Source organism: Phragmites australis, chromosome 13 (assembly GCF_958298935.1).
Source record: "Phragmites australis chromosome 13, lpPhrAust1.1, whole genome shotgun sequence".
NCBI lineage: Eukaryota > Viridiplantae > Streptophyta > Magnoliopsida > Poales > Poaceae > Phragmites > Phragmites australis.
The window spans coordinates 23914898-23931488 of record NC_084933.1 but is presented as its reverse complement, the minus strand read 5'-3'; the positions used below and the strand labels follow the sequence as shown (position 1 = coordinate 23931488).

At 39.6% G+C, this 16591-nt stretch overlaps 1 protein-coding gene across 3 annotated transcripts; it reads right to left on the bottom strand.

Annotated features, from left to right (window-relative positions):
- Window positions 1-8140: 8140 nt before the first annotated feature.
- LOC133889324 (uncharacterized) lies at window positions 8141-14839 on the bottom strand. 3 transcript variants are annotated; one of them, XM_062329843.1, is made up of 13 exons: window positions 14682-14839; window positions 14317-14599; window positions 13293-13822; window positions 13123-13212; window positions 12807-13046; window positions 12488-12709; window positions 12077-12383; window positions 11665-11984; window positions 11477-11583; window positions 11301-11395; window positions 11133-11209; window positions 10920-11019; window positions 8141-9331 (listed from the first exon to the last, which is right to left on the bottom strand). In XM_062329843.1, exons 2-12 carry the CDS (start codon window positions 14564-14566, stop codon window positions 10921-10923), a joined length of 2337 nt encoding a protein of 778 aa, XP_062185827.1. In that variant the 5' UTR covers window positions 14567-14599; window positions 14682-14839; the 3' UTR covers window positions 8141-9331; window position 10920. The 3 variants fall into 3 exon arrangements, with proteins under 3 accessions (XP_062185827.1, XP_062185826.1, XP_062185825.1); XM_062329842.1 differs by lacking the exon at window positions 8141-9331 and adding an exon at window positions 10348-10770; XM_062329841.1 differs by lacking the exon at window positions 8141-9331 and adding an exon at window positions 10348-10726.
- Between the last annotated feature and the right edge of the window lie 1752 nt (window positions 14840-16591).

Sequence of the window (16591 nt, the reverse complement as noted above, 5' to 3'; positions counted from 1 at the left end):
GCCAGTGTCTGAATACCCCACTATAATCATACCTTAATTTTGCTAATAGAATAAACCTAGATCTTTGGTTCCATAAAGATATATGTGGATGTCATCTTGACTTACATTTAATGGCGTTGTTAGAGCTGCGCTATTTGAGCTAACAAGTTATCTGCAAATGCGATATTAGATTTGTTGTGATTTGCAAGATACATGAGTGTTTTGATGGTACTAAGATATAGAACTTTAGATTCAATCTCTTGATTTATATTTAGAGATTGAATGATCATAAGTGTTTTGATAGATATGATTATCCAATATCATTTGGATATTGATGTGCTGATGGATAAATATTTTTGAAGTAATATGTTTAAGTTGTAGACATAAGTAAAATTTGGTTTTAACATCATTTATCTTAAATTTCGTCTTAAGATGATTACATACTTTATCGTGTGTGGTTTGGAGATGATACAAAATTCAACTGGGATTTTGTTATAAACACACATATGCAATCGTCGTGGTTGGAGTAACCCTTCTATGGAAGGAACCCATTTAATCAGTTGTACCACAATCAACTTAACTGGTTAAGTCATAGTGTGACTTAAGTTGTACACAATATATATTGCGATTTGTATTTAGATTCAGAATACGAAGTCCATTAGGGACTTATATGTCTGAATTTATCCAATTTATTTGATCTGCCAATAATATTGAGTATGGGAATATAATTTTCATAAATACTATAAATATGTAGCATTGTAATTGATGTCAGGTCACTGTATGAACCCTTATGCTACAAGCCTCACTATTTCACCATCTTATGAAATAAAAATTCAGTTTGTTTTCATAGGAAAGACATTGTGTTATTGAGCGAAAGAAATTCTCCTTAATTATCACATTTGATTTGACCAAATTTGACTGATGAAACACGATGCCTAGTACTTTTGGTCAAGATCCAGTTGAATGTGTACGGTAATTTTGAGGAGAAATATATGTCAATAATTTGTAGTCTTTGTATTGATTGATTCTCTGTGATCAATATAGTTTGTAAAAATATTATCCTATTTAACTCCATATCTTCCCAAAATAATAAAGTTATGATGTTCCAATGAATCAGCGTCTGAACTTGTGTATATATTTGTGCTGGGCATTTGGATGTTGAATATCTATAAACGTTTGAATAGTGAATATCCATAAAATGTCTATCAGTTTGATGTTGACTTGTATTTACAGTCTTGGAGGCTGTTCTCCCCCTGTTTCTGAGAATTTTTGCAAGAAGTTATATCTCGTGTGACCATACTTCTCCGCCTCTTATTTTGATTTAGGAGTTGTGTGGTTGTCTTAGGTATCTCCACTCTTTCTGGTACATTTATAGCTGGAATCGAATTTGATGACACATTTATGATGAATAAATGTATTTGATATATTATTTGTAATATATTGCAAATACAAGATGTTCTGAATTAGAGTTCAAATCTTAGGTACGTGGATATAAGGACTAAATATGAATATGTGTGATATTTTCTTCTGATTCATAGCAATCTTTGTACCCCTTAATAACAGGAATTGTCCTAAAAATATTATTAGCATATGAATAATGAATATGTCCCCTGTGAGGGACTCAAGGTATTATATTTTGACAGATAATTATATCTCATATGGATCCTTAATGCCCTTTGATGTATATTGGGGTGGTGATATCGGTATACGCAGAACATAACCGATTCACATATGAGAAATACTTAGTTGGGGCCAAAGTTACACGTACTAACTACAACTGAGGGATTCGTATGATTGCAGTTGGATAAATTTGGTTTAATAATATGGTATGTAAAGCCGCATATCACCAACAAGATGTTGGCAAATTGTAATTCTATAGTTGATCATGCAAATGATTTGATTCTCTTGATGAAAGAATCAGCTATACCATTATGAGTATGGACATAAGATATTTAATGTTGTAGTGCCCAAAACCAGACTATTCCATACAAATGAATTTGATCATGCATCCAGGATTATTTTCTCTAATTTTGATAATTGGAGCAATAAGTTTAGCATAAGTGTGGTGCCATATAAATAAGGGACACATGTGTGACTATTTTGAAGATACATCAATCGGTATTATAGAGTACCTAGATGGTCCATAAAATTATTGAATACAACTGCATGTATGCTCTTGAATGTGTTTAAAAAATTGGGTGGCATATTACGAATTTTAAGGTAAGAGAGCATTTAAATTAAATTTCCTATGACACATATGGTGCACACAAATATGAGGATTTTGGGAATTGATGTTGTGATCAATAGAATTATTAATAATTTTTATCATCATCTATAAGGTAGAATGATCACGTCAACCATGCCAAGTCTTAATTTCATCAAGATAGAAAAATTATTTTGTACGCAATATATGGTACGAGTTTTATATATGTATAGTACAATCCATATGGTATATAGAGAAGCTTGCTATATCTGTTATTTTGATTAAGAGAGGAAATTCCTCTTTGTTGTCATCCTATATTTTAATATGGAAACCATTCTCACAGATATCTCTATAACTTAGTAAGGTACGGGTTAAACCAGGATACAACAGAGCATTATCAATTATAGTTTGTGTACCTATAGGGAGAGTAATTATGGCACGATCACATCCAACAATCATTACATCGTGTCCAACGATTATTAAAATATTTCCTTGTCTTGTAGTAAAAGTTTGGAAATATTTTGTTTCTCCAAGTATAGAATTTGTGGTGCAACTATCCATTAGGTACATTTTCTCCTCCATCCGATTGACTCCTGTAGAAATCTATATATAGAAATGAAGAATTTGATATAAAATTCTTTATCAAATATATAAGAATATATACAAACTTTATGTAGTATTGTAGTACTAATACAACATTGTGACATACAATATATATAATGATGACAACATATGTATTACAACAACTAATAGACGTAGATAAGCTAATATCTAAGTGGTTGAGAGACTAGTTAAAGTCTCTAAACATGACGTTCTGCTTCGACAATCATGTTCTCTATGCTCATGGGGTCTTCTGGCTGCTAGAGAGTTTGGTTATTACTTGGTTCTTATAGAACTTATTATGAAAAACTAGACTAATTGTTATTGTCCAATTGAATATTAAAGTGTGTTTAATATCTTTGCTATTGAGCAGGTCGGTTACGTTCCACGAATTATAAATACATATCAACTAAATGCCTCAGGTATGGCATTTTCTTCGTGATGTGTTTGTAGCATCCACACTTGTGACAAATATTAGATTTGTCAAGTTTTTGTTTAGAAATGTCTTTCCCCTGCTCCGGTGCACGTGGCTTCTGCTTCCTATTGTGTTTGTGTTTACTTTTAAAGTTCGTTGGTTGGTGTCTAAAACAGCTATCAAACTTGTTGTTATTCTATATATTAGCATATATTTTAGATAAAGGAGTAGCGATTATTGGGTGTTGATGATGATTCATTAGAAGGAATTCATCATGCTTTTCGGTCCGAAGTAATATATGTATTAAGTTAGAATAAATTTGGTATTCTTTTACACGGTATTGTTACTGTAAGATTCTATCAGCGGGAAGCATAGTAGAGAAAATTTCATCTATCTTTTTCGCATCTATAGGTTCTTTTTTATACAAAAATGTAACTTGAAACATATTTTATGAATAGTATGATTGTAATCTCCGATAGGTTTAAAATAGTGTAGTCAAAAATGTGTCCATTCATAACTTGCATCGGACAAAATGAATGCCTTCTGCTGTTCATATTTGGTTCTAAAAGTTAGCCATAGAGTGCCCGGATTCTCTTCCATCAGACACTCATATTTAAGATTCGGATGAACATTGTGTCTTATTATATATAATGCTCCATATTTTACTTGATCGGCTAGTGATGGATCTCCCTCTTGGGTAGGTTGGAGTGATGCACGACGCAAGGCTGACCTTAACGTCCATTGCCCATGTTAAATAATTATGACCATCAAGCGCGAGTTCATTGAACTCTTTTTCAGTCATTGTGTCCTACATAGATTTTACCATAGATTTAGTTAATTTACTATATGTAAATTACAAATCATCATGGTAATATTATAATAGTGATGCAAAATATGTAAAATCAAGTTGAGACTTGAAATATATAGTGTAGACCTCAAATTATGTAGCTAACACGTTGAAGATAATCATCAAATATGGTGTAGATCTCGCAATAGTAGAAGATATAATCTGACATTTATCAGTAGATACCTATGTTCCTATTACCTTGTGTTATGCTAAATATAATATTTGAAAGAACACATTGAAGGTAGTCATTAAGTCAAGATGACAAAATATAGACCTCACAGTAATGGTGGATAATCTGCAAAAATACAGTAAATTACATAGTTCTATTACCTTGTGTTTCTCAAATATTAAATTAAGGTAATCACTAAATTAAATTTGCATTTTAATTCTACTGGAATTAAGCACTATTGGGAATAATAGCACTTTGGACTTAATTAAGATGAATTAATATTTAATTTTGCAAGAAAAATAATCTCAATTGAAAAATTAATATGGTCATAAACATAATTGCATGTTATAGAGATTGCATGAGGCAACGGCATTGAACATTGCATAATATTTCAGAAAAAACAGGATCTGGAATGTTAAATTGCAACAGTAAATAATATTGGATGTAATTACAGTAAACTACGTAGGCCTAAACATGATAAGTACTAGTACTATTTGTGGGACCATTTTACAATTTCACATAAACACAGGGTATCATATGCAAAATGGCCTTAGGACACAGTTTACTGGCATTTGATCCAAGTCAACTTGGACTGAAGCCCATTAGGACTTTAGGTCCACAGGCCCATGCGGGCAGGCACGAGATGCAAGGGCGAAGGCAGACTGAGCCAACCTAGGCTTGGGCCTTGCTGGCCTTACGGCCGGCCTAGGTCTGGGCGAGCGCACATGGCAAATAAAGAGGTCGACGGTGGTGGTTAGGGTTAGGGTTTCCTAACTGTTGTGTCGCCGCTGCTTTAGAGCGTCTGCCTGCCATAGTCGCCACTCTGCTGCCTTGTAGCACCATTGCTGCCTTGTCGTCATAGCACCAAAGCACAACAGCCAGAGTGCCACAGCTCAAAGAGATACGAGCGGATCTGCTAGGGCTAGGCACCGTAGCAACGCCGATGAGTGCCACCGTCCTCTCCATGGGCTTCATTGGCGTCATCGGAGGGAGGACAAAGCCCTCCGCGGTGGAGGAGACCAAGGGACGGGGCACAAAGTTAGGGTGCCGATTGGCCTCCTCAGTCATCGTTCGACGGAATCATCAAGGAAGACACATTGGCTGCCTCTAAGCACCGCCGGAGGGGGCATGTGAGGTGGCGGCGGAAGGGCGATAGTGCGGCGAAGCCGACGAGGTGGAGGTGGTGAAGGCTAAGAGGATTTGGGTTGTTGTGTTAGTGGCCCCAACCTGGTTGAAGTCTGACGTGGCCACGGTGAAGAAGGCCGGTGCTTTGGCACCGACGATGAAGGATGGTCCGACCATGGGGCCGAAGCCTGCCATAGTGGTGGGGTTATGGATGTCAAGGCCAGCTGCGTCGTGCAGGAGGGTATGACGTGTAGGGGGTGTGGCCGATGTCGAAGAAGGAAAGGATGTTTTCGGAGGTGTCGCCATGGTGGTTAGCTGCCATCGTTTCTGCCACATCCTGATGCACGACGGTAGCCGTGATAGGGCTGTCGTCCTCGACCACAAAAGAATCCAGGAGCACGGCGTTGGCGACACAGAAGGTAAGTTCCATTCCGCCATGTCGCTCACCTCTTCGATCTTCTTCTATTCTTCTGTTCTTGATCATACTCGGCAGAGCGAAAGGCTGATAACGTATAGAGTAGAGACACAAGTAATTTATTTAATAATTGGTTTTCTCATTGATAAATATAGGTATTTATACATGATGAATAGTTATGTTCGTGCCGGTTTAGAAGGCATCCCTCTTGAACGGATGTCTATTGCTGAAAAGGCATGAGTAACCGCAAGGCATTAGTCACATTAGTTCATAATAACTGTGGCTATAGGATCAGGCAGCGAGAGTGGGTCCAGTGACGCTCTACGTGAATTAGCCCTATTGTCGTGAGCATTTAAGTTCCAAAAAAGTTTAGCAATTTTAGCTAAAATAGTAGCAACGTAAATAGAGCATACCACTTCATAATGAGAAAAGGCATGCCCTTATGAAACATTCACTATGAAATAATGGAAGAATACCCAATATAGATGTGGGGGCAGAGGGCCTGAGATCACAGGACGATACAAACATCATGTAGCAAAAATGGTCCTATTAGGTTATAATTGTGATTTTGGTGATTAATGACAATATAGTTAATGGGACTAACATGTTTGTCAAGAATATATGTTAGTATGTCTTATGGATGCAATACATGAAGAAGCCACCGCAGCTGAGACAAAGTATGGTCGAATTGAAGAAGTTGCATGAAGATTTACCTCACCGGATGGTCTGGTACTGTAAATATTATGCTCACCAAAGCATACTTGACAAAGGGGGGAAGAGGCTTGAAGACCTCACAGGAAGGTCCGTTGATTAGCGAGTGTGCTCATCGGAGCAATTCTTTCAGAGAAGGGTGTCGTGCTGAAGAATGAAGGCTAAGCCTCATTGGATTGTCCGGTGATCAAAGCGTGACAACACCAGGTGTTTCTGTCCAGAAGACAGAATGAAACAACCCACCAGATAGTCTGGTGATCAGAGAGAAATACACACCGAAGCATTTCCACCAAAGAATGTTGTAGTCGTGGAAAATCGAAGATCAACATGCTGGAAGGTCCGGTGATAAAGCAAGGTTACACCGGATAATGAACAGTGCAAAGAGGCAGAATGAAGTTCAAGACATCGGATAGTCCGATGATGAAGTGATGTGCATCAGATACTTTCACCGGAGTAATTTACACAGAGAAGAAGGAAAGACTCAGGTGGCTCAGGATAACTCACCGGATAGTCCGATGATGAAGATAAAGTATACACCAGAGTGTATGGTGTTTACATAGACTTGAATGGAGTTCCAATGACTAGTTTGTGAGAGTATACTCACCGGATGATCCGGTGTTAGTACTATTATTCTCACTAGATGATTCGGTGTTAACAACTTTTCTAAGCTATAGGGTTAACGGCTAGTGCGCGAGTTTTAGGATATAAATATCCCTCCACTCTATCATTTGAAGGAGTGGCATGTTGCTGGAGTGTAGAGGAAGCTCATACACATTTGGAAAAACATTCAAGTCACCAAAGTGTTTAAAGTGATTATCTAAGGCAACTAAACACAAGATTAGAGAGTGATCAGTGCTTATAGATCTAGAATAAGTTGTAGTTAGGTGCTACAGCTTGAAGAAGGTATCAATGAGTGATCCTAACTTGTACCGAGTGGTACGTCAGCGTATTAGTAACTCACTGACATCTTGAGATTTGGTGACTCAAGCTTGTTGACCCTTCGACTTAATGTATAGCGACGACGAGACAATGTACGGAGACGCGGAGACACTTGTCTTGGTGACAACTCCAAAGTGATCACAATGACAAGAGACTAGAAAAGAGACTAATAGTAAGACCTTATCTTGATAGCTCATCCAAATAGAAACCTTATCTTTATGACTCGGTGACTTAAAGAACTGTGACTGAATACCGATCGAGAATATATATTCTTTATAGAGCTCCAATATAAACTAGATGTAACATTTATATTATCGATATCACAAAATAAATATCTTTATACCAAGTTTGTTCTCTTTACCTTATTATATTTTCACATTTACATTCTTACAATTTACATGCGCTTTGATAATTAGAGTAACCCATTAATTAAACCTAAAACATATTTAGATAAAAATTAATATAAATTTATCTTATATATTTTTTAAAGACCAACAGATTATAAATATTCTAATTCACTCCCTCTAAGACGTCCCCGTCCTTTCACACCACAATAGCAAGCCAATAAACAATAGGGAAGTCTGTCGACTGCTGTCTCAACATGCGAACCTACGGCGTCTCAACAAGACCCATGCACATCGTGGCCAACGAATTTTTGCACATCGACAACCACAATTTGAAGCAAGGAACAAGACTGATTTACCATCACAAAACAATTACATGATAACACCAGTGCATCTTCATAAAGATCTTTCATATTAAGTAGTTCATACTTTGTACAATTAGTTCGTTCCATGCTTACAACGTTTTTTACAAGCTCAACGAAGGAATACGATAGCAATCCAAGGTCACATTACCCACGTAACCAACACAAGACGCGGGGTCGTCAGCAAACCTGGCATTAGACAGCCATCCCATACAAAAAATTGCATTACCTGTTCGCAGCTCAATGCGCATCTTCTGAGAGGCATGCTGGGCTACAATTCTCAAAGCGCTCAAAAAACATGATAATATTTAAGCTGGGTTAGCATGTGAACCAGGGAACAACATCAAAACAGCAGTACTGAGCTTAAGAAATTAGAATGACGGCATGCCAGAGAAGATAAAGAGGAAGGTAAGCATCAACAACTGCTTTAATATTAACATTACTAAAAAAAGAAAACTAATCAACTAACCAAATGGTCCGATTGCAAATTGTACTTGGATATTTCAAATGGTCCGATTGCTACCGGCCTTGGTGCAGGCTTAGGATTCTGAAATTGATATGTTTGGCAGCGTTTTGTGATTCAAGCTATATTTATTTTGTACACTTAATTAAATAGTTGGAATAAACTGTGGTTGGTCTTTCTGTTTGCTCCAGCAATTGGAAGGAGAAAAATTCAAGATCCTTCATTTCAAAACTTCCATGGCACTCCCGTGCTTATTATTTCCAAGAAAAATGCTTCAATGCCACGCTGTTTTCAGATCTCTCTTCCTTCCCCAAAAAATAAGCACCAATCTCCATCTTCCCCTTGTTTTTTCAAATAAGCACCAAACCAGCCAGCCACAAGGTGCGGAATCCCACATACTGGCCCCCAGTATCCAAAATTCCAAATTCATTTATGCCACTGCATGTTGCTGGATACAGCATTCCTTCCATGCATAAAGTTCTGCTGTATCTCATAACACCATCATAATTTCCCTAATGGAATCCTATTCCAACAACTACTAAACACAAACAATAAACGACGGTTGACAAATACATCGATAAGTAAACAGTATGTTGTTTCTGGATACTGCTAAAGCCATCTCAGAGCAGCCTCTCCAAAGACACTACATACCGAGGTCTCTTCGTACTCACTGCCAGCACTAGAAAAATGCAATATCCAAAAACCAAATTCAAGCCCAAAAATGACGTGGACATTAGGATCCAATAATGGCCATTATCCCTAGTTCAATTGATCATGTAAATTCGAAGTTAGTGCATGTGATTTACAATGTAAGGCTTACAACTCAAAGAAGGATGGCATTAAAAGTAATAAGTTTGCTTAGGTTTAAGCTGCAGACTGTACAGCTACAACTGGTATTGGTCTTGCTAATCATCTTTCATCTACTTTACATTACTACACAGCATTGGTTACTGCCAAAACGCAGCAACAGAGCACACCTTGTTTCTTATAAAAGCAAAGTAAATTCTTAGCAAAATAAGACATCATTTGATAATGATGATGCATAACAATCACGGGTGGCCTATCAAATATATCCACCATCTGATGGGCTCAAAGCCTAAACGTACCAAGCCAGACCTAAATTAAGGTCAGAATTCATAGCAAATAATTGTGTAGTAGAAATTAATGGCAACATAGTCAAACCAAACTCTTTTCTGTAGTTTGATCAGTTAGTGTCATGCCTCCAGCAAGATTCTTGAAAGCTTGGGATCATCCAGTCCATTTAGCTCAAAAAGGTTATATTAATCCATGCTCCATATAGCAGTTCAAAGAAATTTCATAAATGATGGATGATTAAACCAGGGTGTTCTATACTGGCACTGCTTGTTAAATTTACCTGGTGCCTTGTACCCTATAGACAAAGTATAAGGTTATACCAGTTCGAATGCCCTTTTGCTGCAAGTTCTGTTATCTTAAACTTTGGGGAAGCCAAAGTAATTGCTTGGTGGAAGAACTACATCAGCCACACAAACGGTTTCTCTCAAAATTTGGCAACCGATAAAACCATTTGTACCTGGAGTTCGACAGAGAACAGGTCCAGAGTTTAAGTCTGACCAATAAAAATTCTGTCTCAGCAAATATTGATCCTCTAGAGAACAGATGGAGCATGCTAAGCAGTGCAGGTTTTCAGAAAAACCTAACAGCCTTACATGAAGCACTGCTTGTAAGGCTTCATTTGTAAGTCTGATCTTTGGCCAGCACACCACAAGATGGAATCTCCAAAAAAAAACCTTGAATTGCAGAAACTACCTCAAAATACTTATTGAAACACTCCATATCTGTCTCATTAACGTTATAGAAACACTGGAAGTAAACATGTCGAAACACTTATAAGACACCATAGCCGGCCCTTATGTTCATAACTCTTGACCAAATAAAGCAAAGCCTCACATTACATAAACAAGCCAGAACATCCACAGGACTACTGCTTCAACCAATTCAATGTCTCTGGCTTCTTTGAACATGTATTATTTGAAAACATTGTCCACACTAGGGTACTTGACATTTCTTTTCCAGATCTGTAGGCCTTAAATTAAGGAGCTCCATACAATGCAGGGCCTACACCAACGTCCTATGATGCCAAATCTGTTCCGCAAAGACGATATGATGCCAAATCTGTATCATTAAAGTAATTCATGGTTGATCCGGACTTCCCACATCTTTGATACAAGGGGAAACATTGACCATCCCCAACATTTGAAATTAGCACCATGATGTGAGAGGGATAGGAGGGGAGGGGTGGTGAAAAAGATATATGCACAATGAAAAAAAAAACTCAAGCAAAAAGATTACAGATTAGAGTACGCACCTTAGTAATATGAACTAGAACCGCTACCTCCATAGTAGCCACCACTGCTGCTACCCAAATTACGGCCTGAGTAAAGTGATGAATATGAACTCCCACCAACCTGCCCAAATAGACAATTCAGATAAATTGAGGGAAATCAGTATAGTATGGCTTAGGGAAACCAAAAAAATAACAGGTAGTAAAATGAAGATGATATTTCAGATATATACTCACATCAGATCCACGAGACATGTAGCTACCACTGAAATTTGATGAGTACATTCCACCAGCATCACCACTGCTAGCAGAACCTGCAAGAGTTAAAATGCAAGTTGGCATGAACATTAAAATAAGAAATAACCAAAGGTGCCTTAGCAAATAACAGAGCCTTCAAGACTATACCTCCATAACTCATACCATGACGGCTGCTGCCATATGCTGAATCATGACCAGATATAGATCGGCTGCCACTATATCCCGCATGCGATCGTCCAGGCCTGCGAGGACAAGAATATGTAACATGTTGTTTAGAATAAAAGAAAGCAAAAAAGACCTGCAGTTTATGAATGTCCACCAACCTCTCACTATATGTACCTCCATACCGAGCACTACTGCCACCAACATCATAGTCTAACCGTGCCTTGGACTGACGAACACTAATGTCTTGATACTGAGGCACATCATCCTTTACAGAACATAAAATGATTAGGTTGATTGAGGATCAAACTGCAAACTCTGGCCATTTAAATAAATAAAAAGCACTCACCATATCTGCATATGAACGCTTTGATCCAGAAATGGTATCATAATCATGGCCACGACCCTCCCTATAGGCCGGTAAAGGCCGGTCATACTTGCCACCATAACTATCATCAGCATATGCTCGCCTCTCTGAAAGACGGGGAGCGCTACGAGGACCTAGGTCTGAATAACCTGATCCCCGGGGTGAATAGTCATCCCTGAAAGAGGGACGTCTATCAACTGGAACTCTTAGACTGTAGTCAACCGCAGCTCTGCTCCTTGGAGGAGGAAGTTCATCACGCCTTAAGTATTCTCTCCTTGGACTTCTCTTTGGGTAAACTGGAGCTGTAAACAAATGAAATATGGGGAAAGTGAGAAAGGCCATAATGCATTGCACTTGAACAGAAACAAATATATTGCACATAACATCTGCAAACCTGGGGCCCTCCTATCATAAGATCTCTCTGGAGGAGGCACACGCCTAGCTCTATCCGATATCAACATAACAGGACGCCTATCTCTGATATCTACAGGCCTCTTCAATGGATGGCTCCTGATGGGTGGTAAGCGACTAACAGGAGGCCGAACAAGACGTGGTGGAGGCCGGCGAGGTGGAAGAGGGCGAGCATACGGTAAACGGCCACCTCGGGGAGCACCATGTCCAACTCTAAAATTTCCTCTTAGCCCATGCTTCGTTCTAGGAGGTCTCTGTACTGGTCGCGACAATCTAGCTCTTACTTTTGCCTGAACCACAAAGTTGCAATCATCAGAAGGACTTGCACGATAACTGATCCACTGTTCAAAAAGTTGAGCAAATAATAAAGAAGGCACAAAGTTGCGAAACAGACCTTATGATCACCTTCACCAATCTCAGAATTACTTATCCCTTCAGCACATGCAACAGCATTATCATGTGTATCAAAAGTAACAAACCCGAAATCCTTTCTCTTGGCAGCTGGCATGTTTCGAGCAAGTTCAACTTTCTCAATAGCTCCATACTTTTTGAGATACTTCTTGACACGATCTTCATCCCATGAAGGAGAAAGGCCATCAATAAAGACAGTTCTGACCTGAATCATAAACACTAGAAATTAGGATGCAACAATTTCAAAACAAAAAGTGGTAGATACAAAGAACTTAGAATTATTGTACAAAATAAGTAGTCACCTGTGCCATTATTTCATCATCAACTTGAGGGTATGAATCAGCAAAGGAAACCTTTGCACTACGATCAACTCCAAACACTACATCCCTCTTCTGCAATCGCCTGAAAGCATCCATTGCTTCAGATCGAGTAGAAAACTCAAGCAAAGCATAGCCACGATTCATTCCAGGATTATTGCTATCCTCAACCAGTAGTAAATCGTCAAAATTCTCAACTCCATAACTCTTCAGTTTATCCTTCAACTGCAAATGCGAAACAAGTTATTTCTTCAACAAAGAAGCAAATGAACATTGAGAAAACAACGTTCAAGCAACTTACATGTTCCTTTGTCCATGTCTTGCAGATATTGCCGACAAAGAGTGTATCATTGTCATGACTTGGAGCAACACCACATTGTTTACCCCGCACCTATAGCATTAAATAAATCATCAATTCACCTGTAAAAAGGATGTATCACAAACATAAAATGGTCGGATCGTAAAACCAACCAGTGGATTCTTTAGCTCTGAGACAGCATGCCTTGCTTGCTCCACAGTTGCATATCGCAGGAAGGCAAAACCTTTATTTTTCTTTGTGACAGGGTTCATCATCAGACGAACTTCAGTGATCTCACCAACTTCACCAAAAACCTTCCTAAGGTCACTTTCTGTCGCATCTTTATCTAGCCCACCAACAAAAACTTCAAACTCCTTCCGCTTGCGATGCTCTTTAACCACTTCATGATGCTCTTCATCGTCCACATCCACATGATGTTCTTCGTCATCATTTTCATATCCCTCCCCCTCCCCATCATCTCCACCTTCATCAAGTTCCCCATCCACTATATCAGTCTCCACTTCAACCACATCTTCGGTATATTCCACCTCTTCATCACCATCCTCGTACTGCTCTTCATACTGCTCCAAATCTTTCTCATCGTAATCCACAGCAGCCTCCTCTTCATATTCTGGTTCATCCTCAAACTCCAGACGTTCACCTTTGTCCTCTTCTTCATATGTTTCTTTCGCAGCTCCCTCGTCTAAAATATGAACGAACCATAAGATGCATCAACCTTGAACCTAGTAAAGATTGCACAATATCCAACGCATATAGAGCACTACCTCGCAGCCATAACCACAACAAACATATAATTTTTTTGCTTTTTGAGATAGTGGTTCATATTAATCCTCTTGCACGAAACTAGGCAAAATCTACATTAACCATTGTCAAAGCAAAATGCCACATGACCACAGGCATCCAATACCGTTCAACACATTTAAAGAGCCCATCCTGGTGGATATCACAAGGTTTAAGAAATATTACATGCCAACGACAAGCACACTACTCATGAACCAAAACTTGCCATCAATAGAACGGACAAAATCTACATAATGTTCATGCTAACCAAAGTATAATAAGTAATTGTACAATAATACAATCAACACGGTACAATTCAAAATCTAAATCCTCGCATGCCATGAAATAGATCACAGAAGAAGTCACGTCCTATGTGTAAAAAAAGGCACACAATACCTTCACCGTGGTTGGCACCGTTAGCCGCGACACCGGAGGAGACTTTCTCCTCCGCCACCGGCTGTTGCGTCGGCGGCGGCGAGGGCTGCCGCTTCGGCTCCTCCACCGCCTCCGGGGCCTCCTCGGCGACCTTCACCTCCTCCACGGGCGGCGCCTCATCCGCAACAGGCTGCGCCTTCCCCACCCGACCCCTCGTCCCCGGGGCCTTCCTCGCTGCGGCGGCGCCGCCCCTCCTGGACTTCGGCGGCATCTCCCACGTCACAGCGAACCAAAGAAAAACCACCTGGAAATCGCCAAAAAAAGGACACAGATTTAGAGAAACGGACCGCGAATCTGGGGTCCCGAGGGTGGAATCTCGGGTGTACCTCTTGCCCTCGCGGATCGAATTGGGGGGGAGCGAAGCCCTAGCGATGAGCCGAAAGGTGCGGCCTTCGGATTGCGGTGAGCCAACACGCAGACCTTTGTGGCCTAGGTTTTCTTTCTCCGGTGCGAATCGCTTTCTACTCAATTAGACGCCGGAGTAGGAGTCAATTACGGATTTGCCAGCAAGTCGTCGCGCGCTCGCGTTGACCCCTTCCTGAGTGTAAGTCGGCGTTAAGAAATTTCGCTCTGCCGGTTTTCCTGATTAGCGATTCTGCAGTCAAGGCTTTCTAAATGAATTGCGAAACATACAAATGTCAATCTTATACCTCGGTAGATAGCAATCACATTTGTTATAATTTTTCATATAATTTTGCTAGATGTAATCTCCGTAGATTTCTTAGGGAGAATCACCTCGCAGTTGACGATGATCCGTGTTGTACTTTTGCTCTGTCTATGATGACCTCATGTGAACTCTATAAACACCAATGAGGTTTAGGTTAGGGTTTTAGATAGGGTTAGGGTTCAAGTTTTTCATGGGTTTTGTGTACCTATGCTGTAGGGGATGGTCGGAGCAGTTGTCGGCCTAGCGATGGTGGCGGGCTGCGGTGGACGCCTGTCGTGGAAGTGGAGGACGGTCGGTTGGGTAGAGCTGACATTAAGGGCAACTTATCAGTGTGGTTAGAGATGGATCTAACGAAGACATATGAGGAAGACGAGGCAGGGGCATCGCGCTAGAGATGAAAAAAGCGTAAAAAATAGGACTCAGACAAAAGGAGGAGGCCATCTGTGGAGGAGGGGAGGCTGGTGAGCCTTGTTGGCATCGGAGGTGGTGGCGTGCAGGGTGATAATAGGAGGATGGATCAATGTAGTTCAGGATCCATATGTTGGAGGATGGTGCCTAGAGGCTAGAGACAATGGTGTATGAAGGGGAGTGATGAACCTAGTCAGTTAGATTCTAATTAAATTGTTAGAAAAATCGATAGTTTTTTGGGCAAAAAAGATCAACAATTATCTAGAGGAGTCCTATTTATTTTATAACCTTTTTTCTTTGGAATTGCAATATTTGTAGTCTTAGCATCAAAGGGTGACATTCGTCTATCTTAAATGAAAAAAAGGCAATATTTGACCATACGAAGAAAACCAGTTTCTTATGCTACAATCTAACTTGGATTAATGGTGTCTAGTATTTCCTATAAATATCATATTCATTCCCCTACTCCTTTCGCAATACCGCTATTGAAATAAAATACATATCTATGTCGAGAGCCCACAAGTTCACCTTTTCCCTACAACATAAATGAGAAGCTTGATTTTGCCTTTGTCAAGACCCGTGGCTCACGTCACCAACAACTGCCTATATGTACTTGCGTTGTAGAGGAGGAGGAAGAAGTGGAGGGAAAGGATGTAGCGATGATGACATTTTAGGAAGCGAAAAGACAACGACCTAACAAGAAGAGAATGCCGATAGCTTCATGAGGAGAGTTCACATAAGGATGTGTTGATATAAGATAGAAGCAAACTATTATCTATGGGGCTATTGTATTGGGACAATCCAACTAAAAAAAGTGTGATCTAATAACCTCTTGTAGTGCAGTGACATCCATTCTTTTTGGTTGTCGCTCCTACGAATCCTATCATTTTATACCACTACCCCTTTTCTTGCTATGCCATCGTCTTTCTTCCTCCCCGCGCTTTCTTCCCAGCACCACTTTATGTTGCTCATGCACTCCTGAGCGTTGCCAACACTATCGAGGCAAGGTACATACTTAATAGGTCGATTATACTAAAATTAGAGTGCTGTCACCGATTCCATACTTTGCCACAACATAATGCACACTTAACTAGTCTATTGAGTAAGAAAATCTGCTCTACAATACATTGTTTATTAGACGTATATATTTTCTTCCTTAAC

What these genes read in the sequence shown, in the direction of transcription:
- LOC133889324 (XM_062329843.1), bottom strand. Translation starts at nt 14,566, where the DNA reads ATGCCGCCGAAGTCCAGGAGGGGCGGCGCCGCCGCAGCGAGGAAGGCC. An exon ending in TTATGATAGGAGGGCCCCAG is followed by an intron (nt 11,985 to 12,076) that starts GTTTGCAGATGT and finishes ATTTGTTTACAG; the next exon opens with CTCCAGTTTACCCAAAGAGA. An exon ending in ACATGTCTCGTGGATCTGAT is followed by an intron (nt 11,020 to 11,132) that starts GTGAGTATATAT and finishes CTATTTGGGCAG; the next exon opens with GTTGGTGGGAGTTCATATTC.